The sequence below is a fragment of the Perna viridis genome, chromosome 3, assembly GCF_037379345.1.
Source record: "Perna viridis isolate PV_CMFRI_1.1 ecotype Kerala chromosome 3, ASM3737934v1, whole genome shotgun sequence".
Classification (NCBI taxonomy): Eukaryota; Metazoa; Mollusca; class Bivalvia; order Mytilida; family Mytilidae; genus Perna; species Perna viridis.
The window spans coordinates 25,109,449-25,125,233 of record NC_142447.1 but is presented as its reverse complement, the minus strand read 5'-3'; the positions used below and the strand labels follow the sequence as shown (position 1 = coordinate 25,125,233).

Sequence of the window (15,785 nt, the reverse complement as noted above, 5' to 3'; positions counted from 1 at the left end):
TATACTGAAAGCCAGAAAGCGAGCTAGATAGTGGTACATTGTATGTTCTAGTATGCTACAAGCTAGATAATGATATATTCTGGTATGTTGAAAGCTGGATTGTGGTATATGGTCTGCCTTGGTATATTGAAAGCCAGAAAAAGTTACTTTTTGGTATATTGAAAGCTAGAAAGTGGTAATCTGGTTTGCTGAGAGCTAGATAGGGGTTCATTTTCATTATTCCAACTTCCACAGACATGTGAACCTATACTTGGACTATACTTGGGTTATCTTAATTTATACTTGGATTATCTCAATTTATACTTGGAATATCTTAACTTATACTTGAATTATCTCAATTTATACTTGGACAATCTTAACTTACATATATGTGAACATACTATTTACTGTATATCTTTCTTCACACAGGTATCAAAACCATACTTTTTAGTTCATCAATTATAAGTTTAGTCCCTCCCCTTTGCAAGCTTCAGGCAAATTATTATAATGGATCTTCATGCTCAACCAACAAGGAAAGATGCATAAAAATCCACTGAACAAGTTAAGAGATGTGCTTATACTTGTTAAATTCACATTGTATGTTAAGAATTCGGACAGATACACACACACACACACAAGAATATTTGGGGTGATCCAATCTAGTGATACCTCCAATTTTGTATGCAGGTTACAGGTGGTATAATAATAGACCCTTTTATGCTGACTGTGAGATAGTCGATAAGCATGTGTGGAGCATACTCTTAATATTCATATATGAGGAAAACAGTGACCTTACTAAAAATCACATATACACAAATCAAACATGTACATCAAGACAAAATATAGGTCTTCTTATATATAATACATTATAAAAGGCTTCCATCTGGATTCCACAACCTCATCATATATCCTGACAATTCAGATTTCATGAAACTTGAAATAATGATCTGTATTTTGTACAAGCAGCTAGCCCTTATTAAAGAATGCTTATTATAATTCGCCCACTGAAGCATGTTAAATTAGAAAACTTCTCTGTGGATCAAGGTATTTTAAAAGTCCATATAAGATATTACCTCATAAATAACAGCAAAGGTATATGTCAAAGACATATATGTACACATGTATCTTGTATGATACATGTAAAAGGTAAACAAATTCATAATTGAAAAAAAAATCTGGTCCACATGTATCATACATCACTAGTTACAATGAATCCTAAATTAACACAAACATCTACATTTGGCAAAAAATATGAATGAAACTTAGATATTGGTCAAGGGTATAAGTTAGTGCTAGTCCACAGACGAGGACTCTCAATTTTAAATGTTGGTTATAATTGTAAAATATTGATATCTTATTACTTTATATAAATAATGTTTGTGTGGCATTGCAACACCTAAAGTGTGCTTGATTTAAGTCCATACCAAAGGCCAGGTATTGGGTCTTTGTTTCATTGTTTATATTTATGTTATGAATTCAATAAAAAAAATACATCCTTTCTGCCATTAATAAGAGTTTTTCCTATGATAATCAGTAAAACTGGAACTTGAGGGCAATTAGCCATGCGATGCCTAAACCCATAATTTGGAGATGGGGAAGCACTGCCTTTAATTTACTCAACTTGCGTACCACACACTTTCACCTGGTGGACCTTTCATATAGGATGCAAAGAAAAATTCAGAACCTCTCACTCTTAAAAGTGGTTGGTACCTTAGCAAGGACTAAATATCAATCTTTCAATTGAAAGAAAAATTGAAGTGGAAAATACTTTGCTCTTTTTGTGGAAAGCTCTATGTTAAAGCCTCTTTCTCTAGTTCCTAGGTATAATGCAGATGACTATCAAAATTACACTTCTAGGGGCTTGTGTGAAACCAATTGTATGGGATATAGACCAGGCTTCTACCTTCATCAATCAATGCAATTTCTCTCTACAATAACTACTTTTCTTTTATTTGTAATATTACGGTAAACAAAATGTGAATTAGTGTATGATTTCTTATGTTGCTTCGTCCCATTTGATATCTGCACCACACCTTCCCTGAGCTTAGTGCTGTATCTAATGTTAATTAAAATAACTGAATCCTTACATACAACTAACTTAGCGACATCCTATTACTTGTAACAGGCTGTACCCGAAAGCAAAGAGAAATTTGTCTTCTTCCATCCAGTAAAGTGTTATATCTACAACTTGAAGTCGGTGTCTTCCATTATTAAAGTCCCGCATACTTTTTCAAGAACTCGATTGGTATGAGAAATCGAGTATGCCGATGTGATCACGTGAGAGGGCTACGGGAAATGTCGGATATAGTCGGAATTAACGTTTCCGGTGTAAAAAATAATAATTACGTCATATCGCATGTAAAAAAAATACTTCAAAGACTTTTAGACTGCACTCAGAAGTTTTATGGTATTGGGCTACGTTTTCATAACGCTCCACATGCACCAAGTCAGAAACAACCAGACAACTTCTAGCATAGCTGTAGCAAGAATTTAACTGACGGATTTCAGTACATCTCTTTTAAGTAGGTCTTTTAAATTTGTCCATACATTTTTTTTGTGAAAAAAGGAAGCGCAGGTGCGGATTCGGGTGGAGACGTGGCGGGCGGGGGCGTGATGGGCGTGACGGGCGTGCGCCCTCTTTAAACTTTGCAAAGCATGGGTTGTCAGGGTAAATTTAGGCAGTTTTAGGTTGAAACTTTAATTTCTCGCTAATTTTACCACAAAAGATATCTACATTGCAACCACTCTAGAAGAATATTTAAAAAAATAACCTAAACCAATTTTTCGCCTCGCTCCGGTCGGCGAAATTTTAACTGCGCCCCATCTAATCTAAAATCCTGGATCCGCCCGTGAAGCCGATGGTTTTTAAGTACGGGATCTGTTTAAAAATCAGACTGGGGTAATTCGTCACAATAAAGCTGTTCAAACACATTTACTACGTCCTAAAATAAACTCTTCTTGTGTTCATTTTCTTGGATCTGCTATACATGGTTAAAATAATTTTTCACTGTTTATAGTGCAAAATTTCTGGCGGGAAATTTTCCCAGATTTTTAACCAAACTTTATGTGTTCATATCTCCACAGACCAACCTTCGTTTACGCTTTAATTGTCGAATACAGTTGTTATGAAGATTACTGAAGGAATCCCAATTAAAATATTTTTTGGATTAAGATATGCGTAAATTACTAATCACAAGTTTCTGCCTGGTTTTAAGGCAGAGCTGTACTTAAATAGCTGAAGAACAAAAACAAATATATTTGCAACGTTTTGTTTAACAACAGAGAATACGTAAATATGTATGTAAGAATAGGTAATTCGTAGCTTCAATTATGCAACCATTGCAAAATCCTGAAATTTAAATTTAAATTAAATCTGAAAGTATCAGAGGCTTTCTAAACGTTCTGGATAAATCTCGCGTTTATTTTAATTAAAACATGTAAACCTCTATTAAAATTGCGGATAATGATTATGGAAGAAGGTATAATAAAGTTCTGCGCAAATTACTCTTTCTAATAATTAGCTCTTACATTAGTTCTCCGCTGTGATACTTAATAAATTTTAAAATACTTTTTGACCTAAACATATTTCCAATACAAGTTCTTACCATGTGACAGCGTTTTTCCTCTTAATTTAAGATATACTCTTTTATTGTTGGTCATTAACCTTTTAGTTTAAAGTAATTTTGAGTGGGAAGTGTGAATGAGTAAATAAATGAGATGACTTTAAAATTTACGAACATCCTGAAAAAAATGTTTTAGAATAAAAACTTACATTTATAATGTCATTGCTCTTTCCGGCGGAAATCAAATGACATAGTACATAGTAAAGGCCATTTTTCTTCGTTGTATTGGTTGGTATATAAATAATACTTCTTAACTTTGTATGGATGTTTTTCAACAATTTTTGCTGGATGACACTTGAACAAGCCATATTTAGACTATCTGACCACTATTTAAGGAAAGGCTATCTCTATTATTATCAAAATATAAATATTATTCACCTAAGGATCGAAGAAGTTGAGTGCCTCCGCAACAAATTTTCCAACAAGAAGGAGTGTCTAAACCCCGGAACTCCTCCGAACACTACTGTACGGAATACTTTTGTATTATTTTACAAGAAATTTGCACCTCTCTGTCTACTTTTCGTTGTAGTAAGACACTGTTGTTGTTTTTTTTATATTACCTGATTTTTTTCGTTTTTTATACTGTTATGGTACTATGTACCTAGTCTACTGCATCAAGCTTCCTTCCTGGTTTACTAAGACATAACGAATGAAAGCGTCTTTTTTTCTCAATAAGTGATCGCAACATTACCGAAAAATCAGCTGGTATTTACACCAGGACGACACGAATTTCACAACAAGACCATTACTGTCAATCAAAATTCTAATAGTTTGTTAAATATAAATGTACAACACAAAAATGTTTACATGAACCAAACAGCAATTTGCCCCTACCCCTTTTCCTCACCCCGTCTCTTTGATGTTCCATTGAAGAAAGTTCGATCTGCAGTTGTACCCACTGTGCTCGAAAAGTTTGGTTGATCTGTAGAAAATAAAGAGCTTCGCAGAGCCCAGCATGACGACCTCTGTTCACTTTGGGCAAGTTTGGACGCATTACTAGTTTTTGACACACCGGTTTAAGCATATGGACTTACAATTCATTATGGACCAAACAAGTGGTTTGGACACAATATAGGAGAAATTTGAAGTTCATTAAAAAATTTTCGAAGTCGGTCCAATAATAAACAAGTACTATATATACTTTTAAAGAAGATAGCCGACGCATATTCTCGCTTTGTTGATAATCAAATCTGATAAAGATCTTGTTTGGTTGACTGTGTGATCATTGTACTATGATTCGTATTTCAATTATTTTATTGGTCCAACAAGTTAACTATTTCCAATTATTCAATTGATAAAAGATTATTCAATATAGAAAAGTGATCGAAAATATTCCGGACACTGATGCCCTCAATAGAGCCTTAATTTTCACGGTTGCTATCACAGTTGTCCAATGAAATGTGAGGTTGTAAGCTACATCGGTTAAGTTGCTATGGTTAAGCATCATGGATGTCAAGTGATGTCAAAGCGAACTCGATACCGACTGCGTCGAAAAAAAGTCGATTGTTTGGGGTATAGCCCCTTTCACCCTTAATTACCCGAAAACCATCAGAGATATCTGAAATATGACCGAGAAACATAGGCAGGGATTTTCATAAGGAATAAAAAAATCAAAATCAGACCAAAATTTTTAAAACAAGTTATTTTTTCCGAAGCAGTCGATTTATTTTCAATTTTTACCCTTTGACCTTAAAGACGCTCTTCCATGGAAACGCAAGTCACCTGATCGCAATTCTGTTTCCAGATTGGTCGAATTCTGATAACTAAGTGGCGTTCGAAGAAACCTGTATCGAAAATTGAAATCTCGTGTTATATGTTATTTCCTGAATGAAATGTAGAAAATTATATGTAAAAAGAAGAAAATTAATTTTACTGTGTCGGCTATCTTTTTTAAAGACAGTACTTGTTTTTGCATGGCTATAAATTCCCCTTTCGTGTTTCTTAATTTTAGACATTACACTATACCATTGACAAGCAGTATTAAGCCTAAAAACCACTAATTCCACTTTCCATAGGCTTCTATGCTAATTTCACAATATTCAATGGCTTCTCTGGACTTTACCTTAACTTTAACCTGCAGAGGACTATATATCAGCACGATTCTACATATGTCAGCTCACAATCCTCAGAATGGCATGTGGGGTTAGCAGACTTGCAGTGCAGTACTGGTCACCGGAAGTGAAGGGTCTATAAATAGCATGGGAAATCCCAGTGTTTTCACAAGACAGGGGTATATTTAAAAATCATTACGGAGATTAGGCTTCACATCACAAGAAGCAAAATGCACCTATAAAATGTACAGAAATGTTTTCCCTTTCAGAAACTGTTTAAATTGTTTAAATAAGATGAGAACTTTTTTCACAGCACTATGAGGAACAGGGGTAATTTCTGCGTAGGACTATTTTTGCGTTCCAAATGCTCATTGGTTGAATTGGTGGTCTGTAACCTAAATATGATACTTAACTGGAAATAAAGCGTGAATAACCAAGATATTATCACGAGTGCCGAAGAACGCATAGATTTAACGACTGTGCGGAACCAAAATATCATCACGAGTGCCGAAGAACGCGCCTAGATTTAACGAGTGTGAGGAACTTGTTCCGCGCATGAGTTAAATGGCACGAGTGATGATATTTTTTTATTCACGATAACCAATTGATTATCCTATATTTTCTTTATAGTTTATCAAGGAGTTAAATATATATTTAACTCCTTTAGTTTATCGATATTTTCAATATGATTTTTTCTTTTAAATTATGTGATTTGCTAATTGATATCAAAGTTGCCACGTTTTGGCGGAAGAAAGTGCGGGAGTGAAATTACCGAAGGTCTAGGCATCAAGGGTTGGAAAAATATGTACTTTTATGGCAAAACACTTGAAATTTCTGTACCGACTGCCCAAAAACACCTTTATTTCAACAAAATGAGACCAAATTTTCAGAATTGACCTAATCGTATACTACTACTAAAACACTGATATAATAACGAAATTCAAAACATTGGGAACATTCGATAAAACATTGCATAATATGTAGTATAAGATATTACGTGACGTGTATTCTTTTTTACAGACACACGTCTATGTGCGGGATATTTGTTTGTGTGGGGACGAGGGCGCAAATTACACATGTTGTTTTCTCTTTTTGTACGTTGTTCATATAGTTCTTAAGTAGAATTCAACTCTATTTAATACTATTGCATTTTCGTCATGAACTAATTACATTCTAAATATAGTCAAATCAATCCAAAATCAAATAATTTACTTGTAATATCATCTTGAAAAGCAGTACGTAATTCTAAAAACAGAAAGGAATGCGTAGAAATTCGTACTCTTATGTTATTAGTCTACCGAATAAGAAAATTATTCTGAAAGAGGCACAATTATTGGAATATTTATCAAATAAGTACCAACATATATAAACGTTCGTCTCTAATGCATTTCCTGCTCTTTTTCGTTGCAAAGTTTACATTTTATAACTCAACGACTCTAATGTGCAAGTCGAGGATGAGCAAAACTTGCATTATATTTGTTTACAGAAATGTCACTCATAATTCTTTATAGCAGATGTTCAGACATTTTAACAAATGCCTTTCATTCAAAATCAGAAGCATTTTAATTGATAATAAGCATTGAATATATTATATTACGTATAATTATATTGTACGAATAAATATCTTTAACTCAGATATACAGGACAAACTTACGGATATACGACTAAGACGTCATTTTATCCCATTGTTTACATTTAATTTGAAGAAATGACCTGACATGGCTAATCGATCAAATATGACATCGATCACTTATTGGTCACAAAGCGATTGGTGAGCTCTGCTAATCTACATGTAACACTTCTCGGTAATATTTACTAAATTTTATCGATATAATTAACATATATACTAAATGGTAACTAGAAATGGAACTTCGAATATTTATTAGCAATCCATCATAACCACGAGATCATTTAGATTGGACAATATTTGTTTACGTTGCCATCATATGTTTCTGTACATGAAAGTAAAACCATTGATTTTCAGCCAGTTGTCGGTATTTCGCTGGGATCTTGTGAGACAAACGCAAGAGCGTGTTAGGTATTTTGTACGTTATAGAGGTAACTGGTAGAAACTAAGCGCTCAGTAGCCCAGCAGGGAATCTGACGTTCTTATACAGAGACAGAAACAGTTGTAATCTGTGTTCATTGTCCCGAAGACCCAAGATAGATCGCAAAGGTTAATACACATATGCATGCTTAAAAAACTTTCATACTAGTAAGTAACCATAATTATCCTACAAATTTGCGAACTATCTTTCCGGAATTTTGATGAACTTTCGTTATGAGTTAAGTAGAACTTAAATTTATTTAACTGCGTTGTTTTTGCGTTGGTCAGTCATGTATTTAAGAATACATACTAACGACTTTAAGGTGAACCCAAAACTTTCATATTTTTACCCAATATGCCTTCGGATGAAACAAGGGCAAGACAAAAAAAAAATAAGCTTTACGTTAATTACTGGTATCCTTCACTTATATCTTAAGATGTATAGAGACGTTAAAAGTGAAAATCATTTCGAGGCCCTGAGATATACTTTTTTTGATTTTTATGGGTTTAATATCTCCGAGATTCATCAACCTTTATTAATAGTGCAAGTTTCCATTTTAACGGCTTCTATCCTGAAGGGAATGTATCATTCAATCTTGAAAATGTTAATCTTCTCGGGGAGCTAATCTATGAAATGGAAGGACGTACAGAATATAATTGTACATAAGTATCAAGATATTCCCTACCGTTCGGAAAAGAATGGATTTGCACAGAAAAAAAAACATTCCTGATCGAGTCTTGTGGCAATGGATCAATAAAGTTTAATTAATTTTCCCAACTGACATACCAGGCGGTGACAAATTTACCTTTAATTAATTATACCAACACAGATAATAACATCAATTCTTGATCGTCAAGAAAAAAAGGTTCGAACGGGCTTCTTTTGAAACTTTTTTTCAGTCAACCTTCAGTAATTTTGGTAAATAGAGAACTAAAGGTAGTTACGTGCATTAGGGGCACTGTCTTCTATATGATTTTTCCAACACCGTATTTAAGTTGCCCTGCTCCATAAGCATGATCATCTATCATATTTTTACGAATAAGAGAAATTCACCACAAACGGCTAACAATATACTTTATACTTTATGAAAGACGCGCATTACTACGAATTAATGAATTGCAAGAATTCTTGAGTGGCAAAAGATACGTTGCTTGGAAACGTTCTACTTCTCTTTCATAGCTCATATTCCCTACTTGCGGAGCTCGGGATGCAGCCACATTTTATCCTGTTTTTGCAGAGTTACCTCCCGTAAGAGCAGGTATAATTTCGAAATCTCTCTAATAGATGTTCGGATTCGGGTGCAGAAAATAGAGGTAACTCGAATGAAAATGGAATCCCCAGCAAGTACGAGACCACAATTATCTGCCCTTAGCTTTTCGTTGTATAGTTCCTATAATAATAGGTGATTTTTCAAATTTTTTTTAGAAACACTTCCTGTCAGAATTTCTCATACTTTTTGTGCTCAAATGGAAGAGGAATAATGAAATTATTTTAGTAGATGTGTTGAGATGAGAAATTTGACATTTAGGTTGTGATTTGGTTAGGTCAAAAAAGGTCAAGTTTGTGACATCCGGAAGCTATTTTGGGTCATTTTTTAGGGTATCTCTGTGTTTATGCATATAAATTGTAAAAATAATGGTAATTTTTTTATATTAATTGTTGGAAGGTTCATATTAACATCCCTGAAGATCTGAATTGAATTGCGGTGGTGAAATTTTTTTTTTAAATTACAGAACGGCTATAAAGAAGATAGTGGGAAAATTAATAATGGTTTCGTGCCAGCAGACAAACAACGGTGTTTCCAAAATTTACAGGGGTTTCATTTTGTTGGTAGGTTACATAAGGATGATTTTCATTTGTATCCTGGGGAAAGAAAATTTATGGCAGGGTCAGTAGAACGAGAAATTCCCTTTTGACTTTCGAGATTTTCGAAAGTATCGTCAATATCGGATGGAAAACCTTACGTGTACCGAATAGACACCTGCTCCAAAGGGAGATAAATGTTGACAAAATGTTGGTCCGCAAGTCGGGAATATGGACCGTAAGGCTTGACTAGAGGTGATTTTTTTTTCAATGCCGAGAAAGTTTCGGTAAAGAACAAAAACGACACGGCACGTGAATTGCACAAGTTGTGTTTCCGGACAGCTTTGACAAACGGACCAACAACATCAGTGATTGTCGTGAAAATGTATCCATGGCAAGTCTTACCTTCATATCTAGTCTACTCGTCTGTGTTTCTACTTCAATGTTTACGTTCTCTTTTAACTGTTTAAGCGGGAAAAGTTCCTTATTGAACGACGTCGCCTGTTTGTCGATTCCAGTAATAGTTACTGACCCCGACGTCGTCACTTCACCCGAAGTGTCCGTTTTGACAATGTGTGCGTGATATGTAGCACTGTAAGACGCTATATGTGAGTTGGACTCTTCAGATTCACGACAGAAGACAACACCAGTTTGATTCACGTGAATACTTGGTGTACAACCCATTCCGTTGATTGAAAGTAGTCGGAGATGTTCATCTATTATTCCTTGAAGATGGTAAATTCTAGTGGTAATGAAATAAGAGCAAATCAAAGTCCCTTTGTTGTTTTAAAAACAATGTCACAATTAACCTTGTAATCTGTCCATTGAAACTCAATGCATTGTTAAATAAAATTTCTCATGCACTGTTACTTCAACAAAATATTGATCTTCATAACTTCCGCGTGAGGAAACTCTCATTAGGGAATGTTGTGAAATCTAAAAAACTAGATTAGGTGCCAGGAATCATCAACTTTACAAACATCAGTCCGAAGTGTAATGCTTAGTGTGTCGACAGTCATTCCATCTGTGTTTTCACATTCAATCTGTCTATACTCAATGTTGAAGATACCAATTGCAGTCAGCTGATGGATGCTAGTCACGGTATTTTCAAATCGTTCAACTTCATTGTCAAGACTCCAGTTTCAAACCACTTACAAGAAATTAGGGTAAACTTGACGCCAGGAAACAACGAAGTCCATTTGTTCACGTATTTCGGGTGAATAAACGCAACAATTATTTTCTTATGCTAACCTCATTATATTATTTTTACTAATTGTAACAGTTGATGTACTGTTGTCAATTTCCGCACGAGAAAATCTTTATGAAAAGTGATAAATACTGAACATCCATACTCGGCACCTTTTCCGCGCCAATCTTTCCAACAATGACTGGACACTAACTATGTAAGCCATCATGGAATAACACTCATTACTTATATTTCATATCAATAATTAAAGCATTCAGAATTGGACAGGTGCTAAGGCGATGGTGACGAAAGTTTTCACGTAACCATGGAGACGAACAGGTGTGATTTCGTTGCATAGAGATGAAGTTTTCTTTGTCTTCATTTTTTTTTTTCGATATTTAATGCTGCTGATTGTTTGTTTTTTGATAACAGGGTATAGATTAACAGGAAATATTGGTCGATAGAGCAACTTGGAGATGATTAAGAAGTCAGTGAAGAAGTTTTTATTCCTTACAATAGGGTTACTATAGATAATTAAAATCGTTTTAAGAAAAAAAGAATCTTCGGATAGTGGGATAGTATGCGTTTTGTCATCCTTAGCAGGTTGCATTATTATCCATGCTATATCAACATATATTTTTCGTTTAATTAGGGTCAAAAGTACATGATGCTTACTTTGATAAAGGGTGGTAAACTGACGACTTGCTTCGATAAATCAGCTGATACCACATAAAAAGAACTGTATTTTCATGCCTCTTGAGTGAGAATCGAAGATGTGATTTTCTGCTGCCATTGATACATGGCAAACGCAGGAAAATTGGCAAGGCAATCTATAAATATTTTTCAAAGAGCATATAAAAACTGGGGTTTAGCACGATTGTCAACACATCATTACAAGGAAAAAGTTGTGACAGATATTATTATTCGTCAGCCTTTTCCTTATCTAGAATGCCACATTTGCTACATATACAAGTATACATTACAAGTTTAGTCGTCCTTACCGACACTTACTATGTAAATATATGTGTCATTTTGAATTGCGGTATTAATATATAATTATTCTCGAAATTTTCTTGCTTTCGATGATGAAACACATTAGGTGATATTTTAACAAATCTAAATTCTACAATATTAATTGTATACCAGACAGACCAGAACAATTATATCCAAATACGGAATTGTATGCAGAAACAACTAGCGTTGGTAAGAAATCGACGAAAAAAACAGACAAAAAACAAACTAGCCACACATACGTCGGCATTCCCGCCCAGAAACCTCCGCCCAATTGATGTCATGTCCGAGCTAAATGAGGGAAATAAATCGGTCTGAAACTTCTATAACTAAGAGAAGCTCTACAAAAGATGATATTTTGTCTTTTTCTGTTATTTAAAATCACAAAAAGAATTTTCCCTGGAAAATCATTAATAACATTGGAGCAGCAAAATGGATGTTTAACCACAAGGACGTACTTCATAATGGGAAAAAAATCCTCTTCCAGTGGAAACTATTGTTATCAAACCTCGATTTTTTAAAATTTGTGACATCGACTCATCTTTGGTACCACCTTTAATTTTTGCCTCATGCTTATGATTTTTCTAGTTGAGATGCAGAAAAATACAATTTATACGATTAATGAACATGTGTATACATTTTACACTCGCACATCACCTTACCCTTTTCTCTTCCCTCTTTTTGCGTCTGATGTACGTTTTCTTGACAGTTCTCTTCTTTTCATGATGTTTACCAGAATCTTTTTCCTTGTCGTGTTTCTTGTCATGATGAGATGGGACATACTTGGGAGTAATTCCTACTACCGAGATTGTGTCAGGGGCAGGAACGGGTACCTGAATTAAAAAGTAAGAATTGAAAGGAAATTACATGTGGTCTCGTGGTTGATTATAGATGAAAACCATTCTTCAGCGTATAACAGAGCAAGCGTATAAAAGGCGCTTAATACATGGAAACAAGGAAATTGAAACAGTTTAGAATGATTGGAATATTCATAAAAAAAAACAGGATTTACTTTATTATGTCTAATTAACATAAGAATTTCTTCCCTGAAACTGGACAAAATATAATTCCAAAGTGAAGAAAATGTGCAAATGCACGTGCGATGACAATTTGTCTAAACTTTCTTGACATTTAGAAGAATACTGACATTTTTGAAAGGATGAAAGATGCTATGAAAACTCCTTTGAAACCTATATTTAAAGTGAACCGTTCTGTGGAAGTAAAGAGAGTGCGATTTAACTAATGCGACGCCTATCATTGTGTATCTATTGATGCGCTCGGAAAATGCTTCCCCAACCCGAAAGGATCTCGTAAAATTAACAAAAAATTGTTTATGACTTTATCGTAACCAATTTCGATAGATTACGAATTGCCTTTTACGTTAGCGATGTTATTATTTGTGCCTGTTATATGAAAAGAAAGACAACTCAATCCAATCGAGAACCGTAGAATCATATTATATGTTGATAACCTGTAACTATTTCAAGAAAACTCGCCGGATTCTTGATGGATTTATCAAGGTGTTTCTGAACAGCAAATATGGAACTTGTTTGGAGACATTAATTGCAAATTTTTGCCATCTAAAAATCAAATAATTACTAATTTGTGAAAACTCAGTTACGTGCACGTGTGTCTATCATCACACAGTAGTAAAACGTGCTCATGTGTCTAATACAAAGTCACACACAAACCAAGTCAAGATAAATCTGTTTTGGTTGTATTATTCTCCTGCCTTTCATATTTAGTACCTTGATTAAAACATATCATTAGCTATATTAATTATTATATATGAATTGTACAAGATTTTTTTCATCGAATGTTGACATGGCAGATATGCATATAAACACTTGCGTTTTGAAATGTGTTTCATATTAATATATGTAAGTACCAACTGAGCATCCAAAAAGCAAAATCAGGAAAATTTGAATGTTGTGATAGAAAATCTATTGTTTATACGCATAGTTAAAAGTTCCAGTGGTCAAACTAGACAATAAAAAAACAGGAAAGTCTAACCCGCATTCGACATTATGCAAAAAAAAAAAAAAGAAAAAAACTAGTATTGTGAAAAATAAGGATTCTAGCTTAACACAGAAAGTGAAACAAGAACTCTAGCTTAACACAGGAGGTGAGTCAAGGACTCTAGCTTAACACAGGAGATGAGTCAAGGATTTTAGCTTAACAAAGGAGGTGAGTCAAAGACTCTAGCTCAACACAGGTGAGCCGAGGACTCTAGCTTAGTAACAGGAATAGATAAAAATGCAATAATCTCCCCCTTGGCAAAAAGTGGAAAAAGTTCAGCCGGAATTAAATGCCTGCACAAAAACTCGTAGTATATATATATAGAGTAGAGGTGGAAAGGTAAACATTACCCATTTATATACGTGGATCAGGGGCACCATTACATAAGAAGAAAAACGGGCATTTTTCACCAATACTTTCAAACTTTTCTGAAGAGTTACCGCAAACAAAAAAGTGGGCGCATCCACAAGCTCGTGTATGTTTAGGCAGTAAGTTGTTCTTTTTGAATGAGTTTGTTATAGTGTTATTTCGGTGGCTGTCTTGACATAGCACAAACTCTTGTGTATAGAGCTACTTGGAAGATCGTCGGTCAATTCCACTAGAAAAAAGATTTGCCCGAGGATTTTCCAATTGTCTCTCTACACAAGAGCATATTGACAGTGGTTGTATAGTTCAATACATGAGGGTATGTAAAATAAACTAGTTATTCAGATGTTGAAACACATACATTGTACATATAATAGGCGGTAGTATTACAGTCCTTACCGTTTACCTGCACTAATATAACATATATAATTTTGTTGATTTTTTTTTTTTTTTATTTGTAATTAAAAGAGACTTGGCTAAAGCTTGATTTTAAAATATTTGCACGAAATTGTAATAGGTTTGAAATATTCTGACACTTTAAAAGTGGACGTACAAATACCAATTAAGGACCTGCTTTGATTCGTAAGAGCTTACCGCTGACATGTTAAGAATCTTCCATTCGCTTTAAGACCTTAACGGAATACCAACAACTAGTTCCAAAACAACTGATAAAAATACTGAACTTCTATCCTATATCAATAGATATTTTACACGATCGGATGAACTCTTTTGCAGGCATCCATTATTGTTTTAAACCGTGACCCATAAACCTATTCTAAAACGTTGAACGTCGTAGTTCAGTAGTCAAATATGCTTATATTATATAGATTAATCTTTTAATCTCACGAAGTTGGGTCGCTTATGTGGACTTAAAATTCAAATCAGCCATTTTAGAAAATATTCGTTGAAGCAGAAATTTAAATAAAAATCGTTATTTAATTGCTATTGTCTTCATCGTGATGACGTCATTTGGGGGATAAAATCAGATCAATGGATTCACGCTATGCACGCCAGTGTCAGTATAGAATCAGTAGTTTTTCAAAAAAGAACAATTTTAATTTTTATGAAGTTGCAAATTGGCAAGGGCACATGAATAGAGCAAAGCAGTTCTACATTATAACTGTAACCGCCTGGCTGGTTTCTCCAAAGGTTCAAATCTATTGTAATGTAGATAATATTTGACTTTAAGAAATATTATTGTACTTTAAAAAAAAAGTATCGAATGCCTTTATTGGCCGGAGCATAGATATATCACTACGATGGAGATTGACACGTCTTATAGTTTAGGATGGCGGCTGTAGAACAGGTGGTATGACTTATTTGATGAACACCTTGGTCTGTCTTATACAATCTGTTAGATCTTACTCCAGTTTATAAGCATCAACAGCATGTGGACTCGTGTATTCGATACTGATCGGACCATACCAAAGACTCCAACGATCGCGTCATTAAATCAATCAGTTTATAAAAGTTTTATCCCCGTTGTGACTGTGGGCGCCGTATACTATCTTTTTGATATTTTAATAGCAAAAATTAATTTGTGATATCAAAATATCGATTTTAAATATTTTTGATATCAGAAATTCAATTTATATTAGAAAACTAGAAGGCATTTTGTTAACCTTTATTCTCATACATGTAATTGTGTTTTTTTCTGATATCACAAGGTCATCTTAATTTCTAGTGATAAAAATGATTT

At 34.2% G+C, this 15,785-nt stretch overlaps 1 protein-coding gene across 2 annotated transcripts in view; it reads right to left on the bottom strand.

Annotated features, from left to right (window-relative positions):
- LOC148621579 (high affinity cAMP-specific and IBMX-insensitive 3',5'-cyclic phosphodiesterase 8B-like) overlaps positions 1–14,816 on the bottom strand; it is a 127,118-nt gene extending 112,302 nt beyond the window's left edge. Inside the window, exons 1-2 of one of the 2 annotated variants that reach the window (XM_088576097.1) lie at positions 14,681–14,816; positions 12,364–12,534 (exon numbers count right to left, since the gene is read on the bottom strand). In XM_088576097.1, coding sequence (XP_088432223.1) covers positions 12,364–12,534; positions 14,681–14,689 — 180 coding nt within the window. In that variant the 5' untranslated portion in view covers positions 14,690–14,816. Of the gene's footprint in view, positions 1–3,584; positions 3,619–12,363; positions 12,535–14,680 lie in introns of those variants that run through there. The other variant, XM_088576107.1, reaches the window with a different exon arrangement.
- Positions 14,817–15,785: the final 969 nt, after the last annotated feature.